Here is a 14,487-nt window from a genome sequence, read left to right on the forward strand (position 1 = left end):
TTGTTAGTAGCCGAGAATCCTAACCTCAAGGACTTCTCGATGATGACCTCTTCGGGGGATATCAAAACTAATCCCAATCCTGCTCCCCGTTGGTTTGCTGCCCCATCCACATACACCCTCCAAGAGGATCCGCCTTGTGTGGATATTAGGCCAACCGATTTTTCATCCATGTTGTCTTGCTTCATATTAACCTCTTCTGGGCACTCGGCGAACTCGGCCACCAGATCGGCAAGGACTTGGTCTTTCACAGAGGTGTGAGGCATGTACTTGATATCGAAGGCACCCAGAATCGTGCCCCATTTAGCAATTCTTCTGGAGTAGTCTGTACTTCTTAGTATGGACTTGAGAGGTAGCTGGGTCAAGATAACCACAGTATGGGCCTGAAAGTAATGCGGAAGTTTGCGTGTTGCATGGACCACTGCCAAGATGGCCTTTTCTAATGACAAGTATCTCACCTCGGCCTCATGAAGGGACTTGCTTACATAGTAAACTGGCCTTTGGACGCCGCTGTCCTCTCGTATCAAGACGAAACTAACTGCATAAGGGGTAACTGCCAGATAAGCAAACAATACCTCATCCACCTCAGGACTAGACATGATAGGCGGCTTGGACAGGTATTCTCTCAACTGTTGGAATGCCACAGCACACTCCTCGGTCCATTCAAATCCTTGCCACTTATGCAATAGACGGAAAAAGGGACGACACCTCTCGGCTGACCTGGAGATAAACCGGTTCAAAGCAGCAATCATTCTAGTCAGTTTCTGCACTTCTTTTGGATTCTGAGGTGCTTGTAAATCGTTAATGGCCTTAATCTGATCTGGGTTCACTTCAATTCCTCTATGAGTCACCATGTACCCTAAGAACTTCCCGGAGCCTACACCAAAAGAGCACTTTGAAGCATTCAAGTGTAACTTATGTTCTCTCAGTATCCTAAAGATATTCGTGAGATCTTCCACATGCTCGGACGTCACTTTACTCTTCACAACCATATCATCGATATAAACTTCAATACTTCTACCAAGTTGTGGTTCAAACATTTTAGTCATCATGCATTGGTAGGTAGATCCGGCATTTTTCAAACCGAAGGGTATCACCTTGTAATGGTAGTTCCCTATTGGGGTGACAAAAGCAGTCTTTTCCTGATAGTCCGCGGCCAACAGTATTTGGTGATATCCTTAGAAGGCATCCAAGAAACTCATTCTAGGATGACCCACGGTGGCATCCACCAACTGGTCTATCTTCGGCATGGGAAATGGGTCCTTGGGGCAAGCCTTATTGAGGTCCTTGAAGTCCACGCACACCTGCCACTTTCCAGTCTTCTTTTTTACCACCACCATATTGGCCAACCATTGAGGATAAAAAACTTCCTTGATAGCCCCAGCCTGTTTGAGCTTGGCCATTTCACTCCTAACAGTCTTGGCATGCTCCTTCGATGGTTGCCGAAGAGGCTGTCTCTTGGGAATAACGGCGGGATTCACATTGAGAATAAAATTTGGGTCCACACCTGGGGCTTTATACGGGTTCCATGCAAACACGTCTACATTTGCTCGGAGGAATTCCAGCAACCTCTCCTTCTCTTGCAAAGGCAACTTAGCCCCAACCTGGAAGAATTTTTCCGGATCATCAGCAACAGTTACCCTCTCCAAATCTTCACACTCTACCTCATCGGCTGGTACATCCAAGCGTAATGCTGGGGGCTTTAATTGCTATAATTCATTATCGGCCGTAGCTGAGGTCTCTACCTCTGGCCGATGCTGTATAGCCGCTACTAGGCATTGCCGAGCGGCCGCCTGACTTCCTACTATCTCCAACACTTGGCCTCCGGAAGGATACTTCACTTTCTGATACAGAGTAGACGAGACCGCTTTCAAGGTATGAAGCTAAGGTCTGCCCATAATAGCCGTGTATGGAGAGAAAACGTCCACGACAATAAAGTCCACCTCCACCACATCCGTACTGGCCTGCACAGGCAGTCTGATCAATCCTTTGGGAGCGACCATCCTTCCCTCAAAACTTACTAGAGAGGAGTTGTAGGTTGTTAAATCCTCTAGCTTCAGACCTAGCCCCTTATACAAGTCTGGATACATTATATCCACAACGCTACCTTGATCTACCATCACCCTTCTGACATCGTACCCACCAATTCTCAGTGTGACCATCAAAGCATCATCATGGGGTTGTATGGTTCCAACCATGTCCTCATCCGAAAAGCCCAGAATTAGGGGGACAGTCACCCTGGCTCTCTTCGATGCTTGGGAATGATCCTCGGCCGGGGGTCAGAACACCGATAGTACCCTGGAGGGGCGATCCAGTCCTCCCTGGGGCAGCAAAAATAACGTTGATCGTACCCAGGGGAAGTCTTGAAGAAGCGTCCCCACGCATCTCTGAGCCTGCTTGACTTGCCCTACTGCTGGAGTGATGCAAGATTTGCTTTAATTTCCCTTCTCGGACCAACTGTTCCAGGTGGTCCCATAAATTCTTGCAATTTTCCATCGTGTGCCCATGATCTCGATGGTAGTGGCAATATAAGTTCGGGTTGCGTTTCCTAGGCTCTCCCGCCATCTTGTTCGGCCATTTGAAAAAGGGTTCATTCTTTATTTTCTCCAAAACCTGCTGCACCAGCTCTCGAAACACTACATTAACCACCTGGGTGTCCGCTCAGTGTCATCAAATAGCCCATGACCCATGGGCTGGCCCAGTAGCCCGCTAGCCCACTAGGCTAATGGGCAGCCCAGCCCGGTAATATTGAAGCCCGTGGGCAGCCCAGTAGCCCAATGGGACAGGCTATGGATTGGTTTCTTTACCCATGGGCACCTGATGGGCCAGTCCATTAGCCCAGCCCCGTAGCCCGACCCATTAGTCTGACTCATTGCCCAAAATTTATAACAAAATAATTTGGGGGTTAGGTGGGTGAGGGATTGAACTTTAGACATTATAAAAACTTTAAGACCACACACCTAACCACTAAATACTTGGAATGATTGTGATACAATATGCATAATAAATATATATTTTGGTATTAGTCTAGTAGCTTTGATTTTTAAAACAAAGTTACTAAGATGACTGTTGCCCTACCTCTGTGCCTCTGGAAAGAAAGTCATTCTTTCCTTTGATAAATTCCAATTCTTTCCTTACAAGTTACAATTATAGAAGAAATTCCTTAAAAAAAAAAAAAAAAAAAAAAAGCTTACCGTTGGTTGGAAGAAATTCTTTCCTTAATGAGTTGATATTTGATTCTTCAAATATTTCCTTTAAGAATTGATATTTTATTCTTCAAATATTTCCTTTAAGAGTTGATATTTAATTCAATGTACTTATTTATTCTTATCAATAAAAGTTAATTAATCTTATTTTAGTACCTTTCTAAGAGGTATGTCTTAGTATTTTTTTTTAATAGAATCTTTTTGGTAGATTTAATTGTTCAATTTGATAGTTTGTAATAATATATAATTATAATTTTTTTGGTTAAATTTTTATAACCCCATTGAAGACTTGTTAAAAATGCCCATGGGTAGCTCATTAAACCCACCTCACTAGCCCAGCCCGCTAAAGCCCAAATGGGCATTGCCCATGGGTAGGGCCATGGGCTAGGGTTTTTCCATCCAGCCCGGCCCGACCCAGCCCATTGACTAGTCAACAGCCCGTTAAGCCCAGCCCATTAGACCCATGGACCAAGTAAAAACAGGTTGGGCCGGCCCGGCCTGGCCCATTGACGAGGCTAAGTGTCCGCAGAACCCGACTGCCCGACGAAGTCCTTCCGGGGTCGGTTACTGTTATAACGATCCGGCCTGAAATCCCTCCTCTCCTGAGGGATTACCTTGGCCTTTCCTTTTCCCTGAAGTTGATCCTCCTCTACTCGTCTGTACTTATCAATCATATCCATCAACTGGTGTACACTAGTAACAGGTTTACCCGTCAGGGATTTCCTTAAATCGTGATCGGTTGGGAGGTCAGCTTTGAAAGTACTTATGGCGACATCATCGTTCTTTCCTTCTATTTCATTAAACATTTCCCAGTACCTGTCTGAATAAGTTTTGAGAGTCTCGCCCTCTCGCATAGACATAGTAAGCAAAGATCCCAAAGGCCGAGGAACCCTGCTGCACGTAACAAAACGAGCACCAAAAGCCCGAGTCAGCCTCTTGAAGGACTCAATAGAATTGGCCCTTAAGCCGTTGAACCATCTCATCGCCATCGGACCCAAACTCGACGGAAAAATCTTGCACATCAAAGTCTCATCCCTGGAGTAGATAGCCATTTTCTGGCTAAAATGGCTTACATGTTCTACTGGGTCCGACCGGCCATCATATAGGGAGAACGTAGGCTGGTGGAATCGCCGAGGAAGAACTGCATCTTCTGTATTCCTCGTGAAGGGTGATTTGAAAATTTGACTCAATGCTTTGTTCATGGCATTGTTACCCAAGCCCCTGCTAGGCGGACTTCTGTGCCTACGTCGATGGCCGTGCTCCTCTTCATAGGAGAAAGTCTCGCTAGGCGAGGTTCTTGATCTCCGCCTATAACTCGCTCCATCTGACTCCTCGGATGATGGTTCGGAGCAAGGTGGGGAGCGTTCTCGCCGGCATGACGCAACTCTCTCTTCAAATCGGCAATTTCACATTGTAGATTCCCGTCATGCTTTGCATGGGAGACGTGACTCTTCCCATGAGAGTGACTTTTAGCGGTATGAGTTGTGCGCACACTCCCCTCACGGCTTTCTCTCCGTTCAAGACTCCGATGGGGATCACCATGCTAGGAGCCCTTTGACTCTGCCTGGTGTGGGTTGGCATCTTCCTGATGTGGTCCTACCACGTAGTGATGTGGAGCTGCTTCCTCCATCATAAACGTTGCACGAGAGTTCTTTTATGTTAAAACAAGCTCTTCCCACAAACGGCGCCAATTGTAAGGACTCAATTTGTAACGATCTCAAACTGGTCTTGGGTTCATACGCTAAAAGGCTCAAACAATAAAATTTGTATAGCGTGGGTGTTCAAGAACTAGATTAACTTCTTTAAAAGTAATAAGATTCAACCTCACGTTTATAGATGGATTAGAACCGATATAACAATCTGTTTTCCTTTGAAACAAATACAGTTCTTTGGTTTGCAAGCTTTTTTCCTGAGTGTTCTTTGTGTTTTTCTCTATGTTTCGCTCTTTTTCTGCATGCTTTTCTTTCATGTTATATACCGCCCTCTTCATACCATCTTCACCACACACGTATAGGTTGGGTTCAGGGGATCTCTTTCTGTCCCATCTAACACCTTCTGGAACCTCCTTCTAGCAGCTGTAAGGCTGCTTCATCACTATTCAGGCATCACTTCCACATTAATGCGGTCAGAGAGTTGGTTGAGAGGCAATTAATGCGAAGGCAGCTGTTGCCATAGATATTTGTTTGCCTTCTCTCTCTTACCTTTGGCCCCTTATCCCACCTTTAGTGGTGACGTAGCTCCGAAGTATGTTTATAACAAGATGGCGTCTTGATCGTCCTCGGACTCATATTGCCGAGAAGGATTTTGTCCTCGGACGAATACTAAACTCACCTTTCGTAATATTCACTCTTCCTTTCGTTTGGTTACCCCTTCAATTTGATATGGGCCTCCTCAGACAGGTTTGCAACCTCGGATGGGCCACAGGCCCAATTAACTTGACTTTAATAATTTTAGTAACCGAACGGCCCCCACACTAATAATTTAAATATTTTTAAATAAAAGACAAACAATCATTCAAATTTCAATATATAAAAAAATAGCTATAACTACAACCAAATACATGTTATATTATTCTATATATAAATTAAATGATAAAAATAATATATTTTAATCATATACATTTATGATGTTATGATACATTGATTATTTTAATATTTTAAGAACAAATAAAAATATGAGAAAGTGAGAGTAGCCTATACAGCTGCACACCTGCTTTTGCAGGAAGTATTTTAACCACACACATGGTTATGCAGTGGAGGAAAATAATTTAAGTACTACCTCTACAATATTTTTACAACAATTTCACAATAAATCCTAAGTGGTAAGTTGTTATTAGTTCTAATTTTAATCCACAACTTAAATAACTTTTTTGTGCACATGTAACAGCTAATAATAACTTGTCATTTAAGATTTATTGTAAAAATATTGTGAATATAACATTTCTTTATTAAAATAACTCTACTATATATATATATATATATATGCTAATTTTTTCAAATATTTGGGGGGGCCAAGGCCCCCTTGGGTCCCAATGTGGCTCCGCCATTGTCTTCCTGAACTTGAGCTCTGGAACGCTAAGCATATACACACACCAAAAAAAAAAAAAAAAACCTTTTGTAGTCATGGCAATGATTGACAGTTGTTTTTAAAGAAGAATTGTAAGGCAGCAAGTGGTTCGTGAAGAAGATGATACAGATGAAGATTAAAGGCTGAGGCCAAAACGCACCGTATCATTTAGTCATCAAGTCCAATACGCAGCATTTTGGCATCACTTAATGTTTAAGTTCAAAAACACATCGTTTACTAAATTTTTGTTATTAGCACGTTTGTTTAGTAGTTAATCTGTTATAACAGATTTCCTTATCTTGCGCGGAGTCTCTCTCTCTCTCTCTCTCTCTCTCTCTCTCTCTCTTATGTTAGTATATAAACAAATCAAAGACTCTCAATGTAATTGTCACACATTTTATAAAAGATCTTTTCCTTTTAGATTTTCTTCTAGACTTTTCTCTTCATGGTATTACAGCTCTGCTTCCATGGCTTCCACTAGCTCAACTTCATCTTCTACCTCCACCACAGCCACAATGGCTAATCCACTCATACAGATTAATCCATCACTGCTCCTATTATCAAATATGTCTTCAATGGTGATAGTCAAGCTAGATTACTCCAACTACATTGTCTAGAAACACCAGATTAAAGTAATTCTAGAAACCTATTCAATGATTGATGCAATAGATGAGACTACTGTGGCACCAGATCAGTTTTTGAAAGATTCCTCTGGGAATGTTACTACTGAGATCAATCCAGCTTTTTTGAGTTGGAAGAATTGTGAGCAGGCTTTATTCACATTTCTTAACTCAACACTCTCTCCTTCTGTTCTTGCTCTCACTGTTGGACAGGAATCAGGTAGAGGTGTGTGGAAAGTTTTGGAAAAATGTTTTGCTTCTATGTCTAGGTCTAGTGTAATGAGTCTTAGAAATGATTTGAACAATGTGAAGAAGGGCACAGATTTAATTGATGTGTATTTTCAGAGAATTAAGCAGATCCGAGACAAATTGGCTGCTGTGTCAGTCATACTTGATGATGAAAAGCTTCTTCATGTGGCACTTGATGGTCTACCATCAGAATATGCCTCCTTTAGTCCTGCTATAAGGACTAGGAGTGATGTTCTCTTAGTGGAAGAGCTTAATACTCTCCTTAATGCAGAAGAGAGAGCAATCAAGAAGAGATCTGGTTTTGTTGATGTTAATACTATGGTAATGGTTGCAAATTTTCAATCTCAAGGGTTTGGTAGAGGAAGAGGCAGAAATAATAATCAAAGAGGTCGTGGTGGCAGAGGTTTCAATGGTGGTAATCATAATACCAGCACTAATATTTTCACTGGTGGGAATGTCTCTCAGTTTGGTCAATCTTGTCAGGCTAGACCTCCAGGATTTCAGGGGCAACCAAGTCAGAATCAAAGGCCACAATGCCAAATTTGTGGAAAGAATGGCCATACAGCTCTTTATTGCTATCATAGGATGGATTTTTCCTTCCAAGGTAGACATGCTCCATCAAAACTGGCAGCAATGGTGGCTAATTCATCTTAGATTCATGGGGCTAAAGGTTGGCTTATAGACACTGGTTGTTCTAATCATGTGACACCAGATTTAGCCAATCTTTCACTTCAACAGCAACCTACCTCTGGTTCAAAGACTGTCACTATAGGGAATGGTCAAGAGCTCCCTGTTACTCACATTGGTAGTGGTGAGTTATGTACTTCCTCTCATAATTTTAGGCTTGATGGTATACTTAGAGTTCCTAATCTTGCATCCAATTTACTCTTTGTTCATAAACTTTGCTTGCAAAACAATTCTTGTTGTTATTTTGATACTTATAGATTCTCCATTCAGGATTTACCTTCGGGGAAGATCCTCTACGAAGGATTGAGTAAAGATGGTGTCTACCCTATTCCATCACTCTCTTCTCTCAATCCTACTGCTTACACTACTTCTCAGGTTTCCAAATCATCCCAGGACTTTTGGTCTGTCAACTGGTAGTTCTACTCAAATTCTGCTTTGGCACCAAAGACTTGGACATCCAAGTGCAAAGCTTCTTCATCTTGCTATTCATTCTGTAAATCCAAAGTTTTCTTTTAATAATGTTGATGTCTGTTGTTCATCTTGTAAATTCTGTATAAGTGCTAAGATGTACAAACTTCCTTTGAACAAACATGAAATACAATCAACTTCTATACTTCAAATTGTGCATTCAAATGTTTGGGGTCCAGCACCTATCTCTTCCTTATTTGGTTATAATTACTATGTTGTGTTCATTGATGATTTTACATGTTTTACATGGTTCTTTCTTCTTAAACAAAACAATGAGGTGTTTCAAGCACTTTAAGAATCTTGTTGAGAATCAATACTCCACCAAAATTAAAGTTCTAAGATCTGATAATGGTGTATACTTCATCAAACCTCTTGCCCCCATACTTCTTCACAGAATGGTGTCTCTGAAAGAAAGCATAGACACCTTGTAGAAACTGGTCTAACCATGTTGTATCAGTCTCATCTACCTCTTAACTACTGGTCCTATATCTTTTCCACAACTTCTTTTCTCATAAATAGACTACCCTCTTCTGTTTTGGGTTTTATTTCTCCTTAGGAAAAGATAAATTCTGTTTCTCCACCACTTTCAGCCCTTAAGACTTTTGGTTGTACTTGTTATCCCTATCTTAGACCCTATAATAAGCATAAACTTCAACCTAGTTCAGTAGAGTGTGTGTTTCTTGGTTATCCTCCACTCTCAAAAGGATATTTGTGTTTGGATCCCACTGCTAATACTGTGTATACCACTTGCTCAAAAAGTTTAGTCTCACTAATCCACATATTCCTTTTTCTAATTCTAGTATTGATTCTGCTTGGTTTCTTTCTACATCTCCACCCACTGATTCCACTTCTGCATCTTCTTCTTCTCCACAAAAGTCATTTTATGAGTTCATTCCTTTTACATCAGCTTTTTCCTCTTCTGATACTATTTCATGTCTGCCTAGTTCATCTTCATCTTCTGCTCCTTCAATTCCTAGTGTTCCTATTTCTGATCCTATTTCATCTTCTTCATCTACTATACTTGCTCCTAATGCTTCTGCTTCTCATAATCCTTTACCTATTGTTAATCATCACCCTATGGTTACAAGATCAAAACTTGGTATTCATAAGCCTAAGGTTTTGAAGGTTGGTTCTGACTACACTTACCAAGAACCTCCCTCTTACCATGCTGCTATTAAATACCCTCAGTTGGTTGCTGCTATGGACTTAGAATTTCAGTCTCTCTTAAGACAGAATACATGGTCCCTTGTTCCTCCACCTGCAGACAAGAACATAGTTACTTGTAAATGGGTTTTTAAGCTAAAAAGGCACAGTGATGGGACTATAGCAAGGTATAAAGCTAGATTGGTGGCAAGGGTTATCTCCAATAGTATTGCTTGGATTATGATGAGACCTTTAGTCCTGTGGTAAAACCTGCTACTATGAGATTGCTTCTTGCTTTGGTAGTCAACTATGATTGGGATCTTAACCAATTGGATGTAAGTAATGCATTCCTTCATGGTTTGCTTAAAAAGGAGGTATATATAGCTCAACCTCAAGGTTATGCGGATCCATCATGTCCAAACCATGTTTGCCTTTGTTAAGGGTCATTTGTGAGAATCCAAGTAGGAAGAAGAAAGCCCAACGACAAGGGCAGCAAAGAATTGGCAAACAGATGGCAAAACGATTAGGCCCAAGCGGCAGAAATAATGGATTACAGGCCCATGAAATAAACAAATGGGCCTTGAAGAGGCAAGTGGGCTTAAAGAAGCCCAGAAAGAGAGAAATAGCATACCCATGGGCAGTATATGATGTAGAAAAGTGAGAAAGGACCACCGCAGGTCCAAAGTAATGCAAACAAAGAAAGTAAGGGGTTAATGGCAGGTCCATGAACCCCAAGGATGAGAATAAAGTAATTGGGTCAGGGAAGCCCAATGAAGTTAGTAAAAGCCCATGGGAATGTAGAGTTAGTAAAAGGGCCTAGGAAGCCCAAAGAAAGCAAGTGGGCCAAGGATGCCCAAAGGGACACAGGAGCCTATAAGTAGGAAAACCAATGGTCATACCAAGCCACTGGGGGAAAGAGTAAACGGCTGGCCTAAAGAGGCCCAGTAGGATTAAGTCATTACAGCAGGAGTGACAAAGTAATATGGCAGGAAATGAGGGTAATCAAGAAATAGGCCGAAAGAAATGTAAAACCCAGTATCAAATAAAGCCCAGCTCCTCTGGGGAGCGGGAAATCGAAAAGCAGCTCACATAAAAGGTCGAAAGGAACGAACGATAGACTATGCAGGCAAGCCTCCAGCCTACGGCAGGCGAATGACTAGCAGGCAGATTTTGGACACACATGGAAGGGAGGCACGCACAAGGCCCAAGCACCACCAGCCTGTACCCAGCCAATACAGGGCATGGTGAGGTCGTGGGTCAGAGATTCAGAGGGCATGGTTTGGTGGTAGGGAGAGGGGAAAAATCTATTTTTGAGGTTCCAGCTCAGGTTCTTTCAGGGAGGTGTCCTGCTGGGATGACTTACTACCCAAAAGAAGCAAGCTGAGTTGGAACCACTAGGTGCATGCCATGAGGGATAGGGAGAGAGAAAGAACCCAGACCGTAGCAGAAAAGAGTGCCACGGCAGACAAACAAACAAAATACCCTTCTTTGTCTGGTGATGGGGGGTGACACACAGACGAACCAGTGGTGGTCGGCCAGTACACCCAGACCAGACAAAGGAGGTTAAGGGCTAAAACAGTAAAATCCGGTCACGGCAGGAACTATAAAAAGAGAACCTTGTCGTGAACAAAAATAGGGTAACAACAGAAACCATAACTAAGAAATAGGGATTCGAAAAGAGATCCCAGAAAATAGAAAAGAAACGAGTGGGAGAGAAAGAAAGAAAACAACTAGAAAGAAAATAGAGAGAGAAATAGAACGGCAAGCATGCACCGGTAGATTAATTCCCTCTCTCCCTCACGAAATCCTGCTCTCTGTCAAAAAACCAAAAGGAGCCCTTGTACATTAACCATTCAGGTCCGTTTCCCTCAAGGCAGTTAATCTCCACGGCAGGATTTTCCTGAAAGATTAATTGCATTGAGAAGGAACGTTCTTTCCTCTCTGGTTTTGCTCCTGCAGACCAGATTTAAGTTGATTTCTTCATCTTCTGATTAACCCATACATATTACTGTTTGCTTCCTTTCATTCTTTCTTTTTTGTAAAAGTTATTATTATTGTTGTGATTGTGTTCGGGGATCATTTGGTCATTTCCTACTAAGTAGCCAGATATTTTATTTTTTTGTTATTATGTCTGTCTGTCACAACTTTTCTGAAACAGCTCTGTCTGCCGCAAGCACGTTTCTAGCAAACCAAGCATAGTTTGCGCACAAGCCGGACTAAATTGAGTTGCAGTTGGACCGGTCCCAACTCCCTTATCCAGAAAACTTGGGCCTAGTGCAACAGGAAGCAGCCCAACACTACTAGCACAACCCACCACTTTACAACCTTTTACATAAGGCCTTATATGGCTTGAAACTAGCCTCTCGGGCCTAGTTTGAGAGATTTAGCATTGAATTACTTCATGTTAGGTTTGTGGCTTCAGGTGCTGATGGTAACTTGTTTATTTCTTCTTCTATATGTAGATGACATCATTATTACTGGTAACCATCCTTCCTTTATTTCTTCTTTGATTTATTCCTTAAGCCAAGAGTTTGATCTTAAAGACTTGGGTAGACTACACTACTTCTTGGGGCTTCAAATTAATTATACCTCTGCTGGTTTGTTTGTTCATCAATCTAAATATGCTTTTGATCTTTTTCACAAGTTTTCCATGTCAGAATGTAAACCTTGCAAGACTCACTGCTCTCCTAATACTCATCTTGTGCCTCATAATAGTCCCTTACTACCTGATCCTACCTTGTATAGAAGCATGGTAGGTGCTTTACAATATCTTATCTTCATACGGCCTAATTTATCCTTTGCTGTTCAACAGGCTTGTCGGTTTATGGCCAATCCCACTTCTAATCATCTTTAAGCTGCTAAGAGAATCTTGCGTTATCTTCAAGCGACTATTCATCAAGGCTTGGCTTTTACCCCTGGTCCTCTTGTTCTCTCTGCTTATAGTGATTTAGATTGGGTAGGTGATCCTTTGGACAGGAAATCCATCTCTAGTATCTTAGTTTTCTTGGCAATTCTCCCATTACATGGTCTGCTAAGAAGCAGCCCACAGTCTCTCGTTCTTCAACTGCAGTTGAATATAGAGCTTTAGCTTTTCCAGCTGCTGAACTTTGTTGGATCCGTATGCTTCTCAAGGATTTGGGGGTTTTTCTTCGTGCTGCTCCTATTCTATGGTGTGGTAATGTGTCTACTCTTGCCATTGCCTCTAATCCTATGTTCCATGCTTGTACAAAGCACATTGAAGTTGACTATCATTTTGTTAGGGAACGTGTTCTTAGGCATGATCTTCAAGTTAAATTTGTTGCTTCTCAGGATCAGTTGGTTGATCTCTTGACTAAAGGTCTTGCTTCCCACGTTTTCATCTATTGAGTTCCAAACTCATGTGGTCATCTCCTCTGAGTTTGAGGGGGGATGTAAGGCAGCAAGTGGTTCGTGAAGAAGATGATATAGATGAAGATTAGACTGAGGCCAAAACGCACTGTATCATTTAGTCATCAAGTCCAATACGCAGCGTTTTGGCATCACTTAATGTCTAAGTTCAAAACGCATCGTTTACTAAATGTTTGTTATTAGAGCGTGTATTTAGTAGTTAATCTATTATAATAGATTTCCTTATCTTGCGCTGAGTCTCTCTCTCTCTCTCTTCTGTTAGTATATAAACAAATCAAAGACTCTCAATGTAATTGTCACACATTTTATAAAAGATCTTTTCCCTTTAGATTTTCTTCTAGACTTTTCTCTTCAAAAAAGGCCACACATTTGACCTTGTTTTGTGTGCAATTCATGAATTCTCAACTTTGCGTGGCTTTTCCCTCCCGTGAGCCATTACATATGGGTGTCAAAGTCAGTTGTCCTTGTGGATGCTTCAAAGGGTTCCTTGGCCTTTACAAACAAATAATATAAGCCAAAAAAAATAATGCTCTTCCTAATTCAATTTTTGTATTTTATCTCATCAAGAATTTGGTACAGCCAAGTTAAAACCTAAGAAGTACTAACATTTTGTTTAGAGTGTTATACTTGTGTCGAATATGAGATATGCTTAAGATATTTTTGCACTTGTATCCCAGGCATGTCTTTTTTTTCTTTGAAAAATTGCCGGATATAGGAGGGACATTTATCTTTGATTTCATTTTAGTTTTAACCTTGAAAACTTATGTTAATTACTCTTTCATTTTTTTTTTTTTTTGGGAGAATGTACTCTTTTAGATCTTGTTCTTCATTTGTATTCTAATTTTTAAACATCATATATGATTTATGAATTTATTTTATTGTCCTTTATCTCTCTTAATTTGATATGTGTTTAACATTATATGAAAAAATGAATGCTTAACAACATTTAAAAATAAATTTAATAATTAATTAATATATGTATCTCTGTTATACCCATGTCCAAATTTTTCAAAAATTGTTGTATCACAGTATCATACCCTACCTGTACTCGTACTTGTGCTTTATATGTTAAAACTTAAAACTTAAAACTTAATAATTCATTGCTATGCCTATGCCAACTCAAACCTTGAAGAGCTAGAAGTTGGTGACTTTGAGGCTTTTTAGAACAAGCACCAAGCAATGCTTTCCAGACTAATATTGTGGGTTCAATGGGCATTTTCTCTTGCTCTCTTTCTTTGATCTCTCCCTTTCCCAAATGGGTGCATTTGTTTTGGAACTTGTTGTGTAGAGTATGGTCAACTTCAAGAGAACTGTAACTAGGGGTGTAATCGGTTCGATTTCGGTCGGTTTTCTAAGTGTTGGCCAACCGAAATTGAAATTTTTGGTTTGTGAAATTCTCAACCGAAACTGACCGAAGTAATTGGAAATCAATCGGTTTCGGTTGGATTTCAATTTCGGTGGGTTTTTTCGGTTTCGTTATCATTATTTTCTAAGAAAAAAAAAAGTTAGAGTAAATTGAAAAAATAAACAAACCTAGAATATAAACAACCAAGCACCTAGGTTTTTTCAAAATCCTAACTTTAGTTGCACATAAAAATTGAAAAAATAGCATTATTATGGAGAGAGAGAGAGGGTCACCGTGAGAATGAAAAGATTAGGTCGGC

At 40.8% G+C, this 14,487-nt stretch overlaps 1 protein-coding gene across 1 annotated transcript; it reads right to left on the reverse strand.

The window, feature by feature from the left end:
* Positions 1–2,199: 2,199 nt before the first annotated feature.
* Positions 2,200–4,255, reverse strand: LOC126728616 (uncharacterized). The gene is made up of 2 exons (XM_050434412.1): positions 3,818–4,255; positions 2,200–2,646 (listed from the first exon to the last, which is right to left on the reverse strand). Exons 1-2 carry the CDS (start codon positions 4,253–4,255, stop codon positions 2,200–2,202), a joined length of 885 nt encoding a protein of 294 aa, XP_050290369.1.
* Between the last annotated feature and the right edge of the window lie 10,232 nt (positions 4,256–14,487).

This window comes from Quercus robur, chromosome 5, assembly GCF_932294415.1.
Source record: "Quercus robur chromosome 5, dhQueRobu3.1, whole genome shotgun sequence".
NCBI classification, from domain to species: Eukaryota; Viridiplantae; Streptophyta; class Magnoliopsida; order Fagales; family Fagaceae; genus Quercus; species Quercus robur.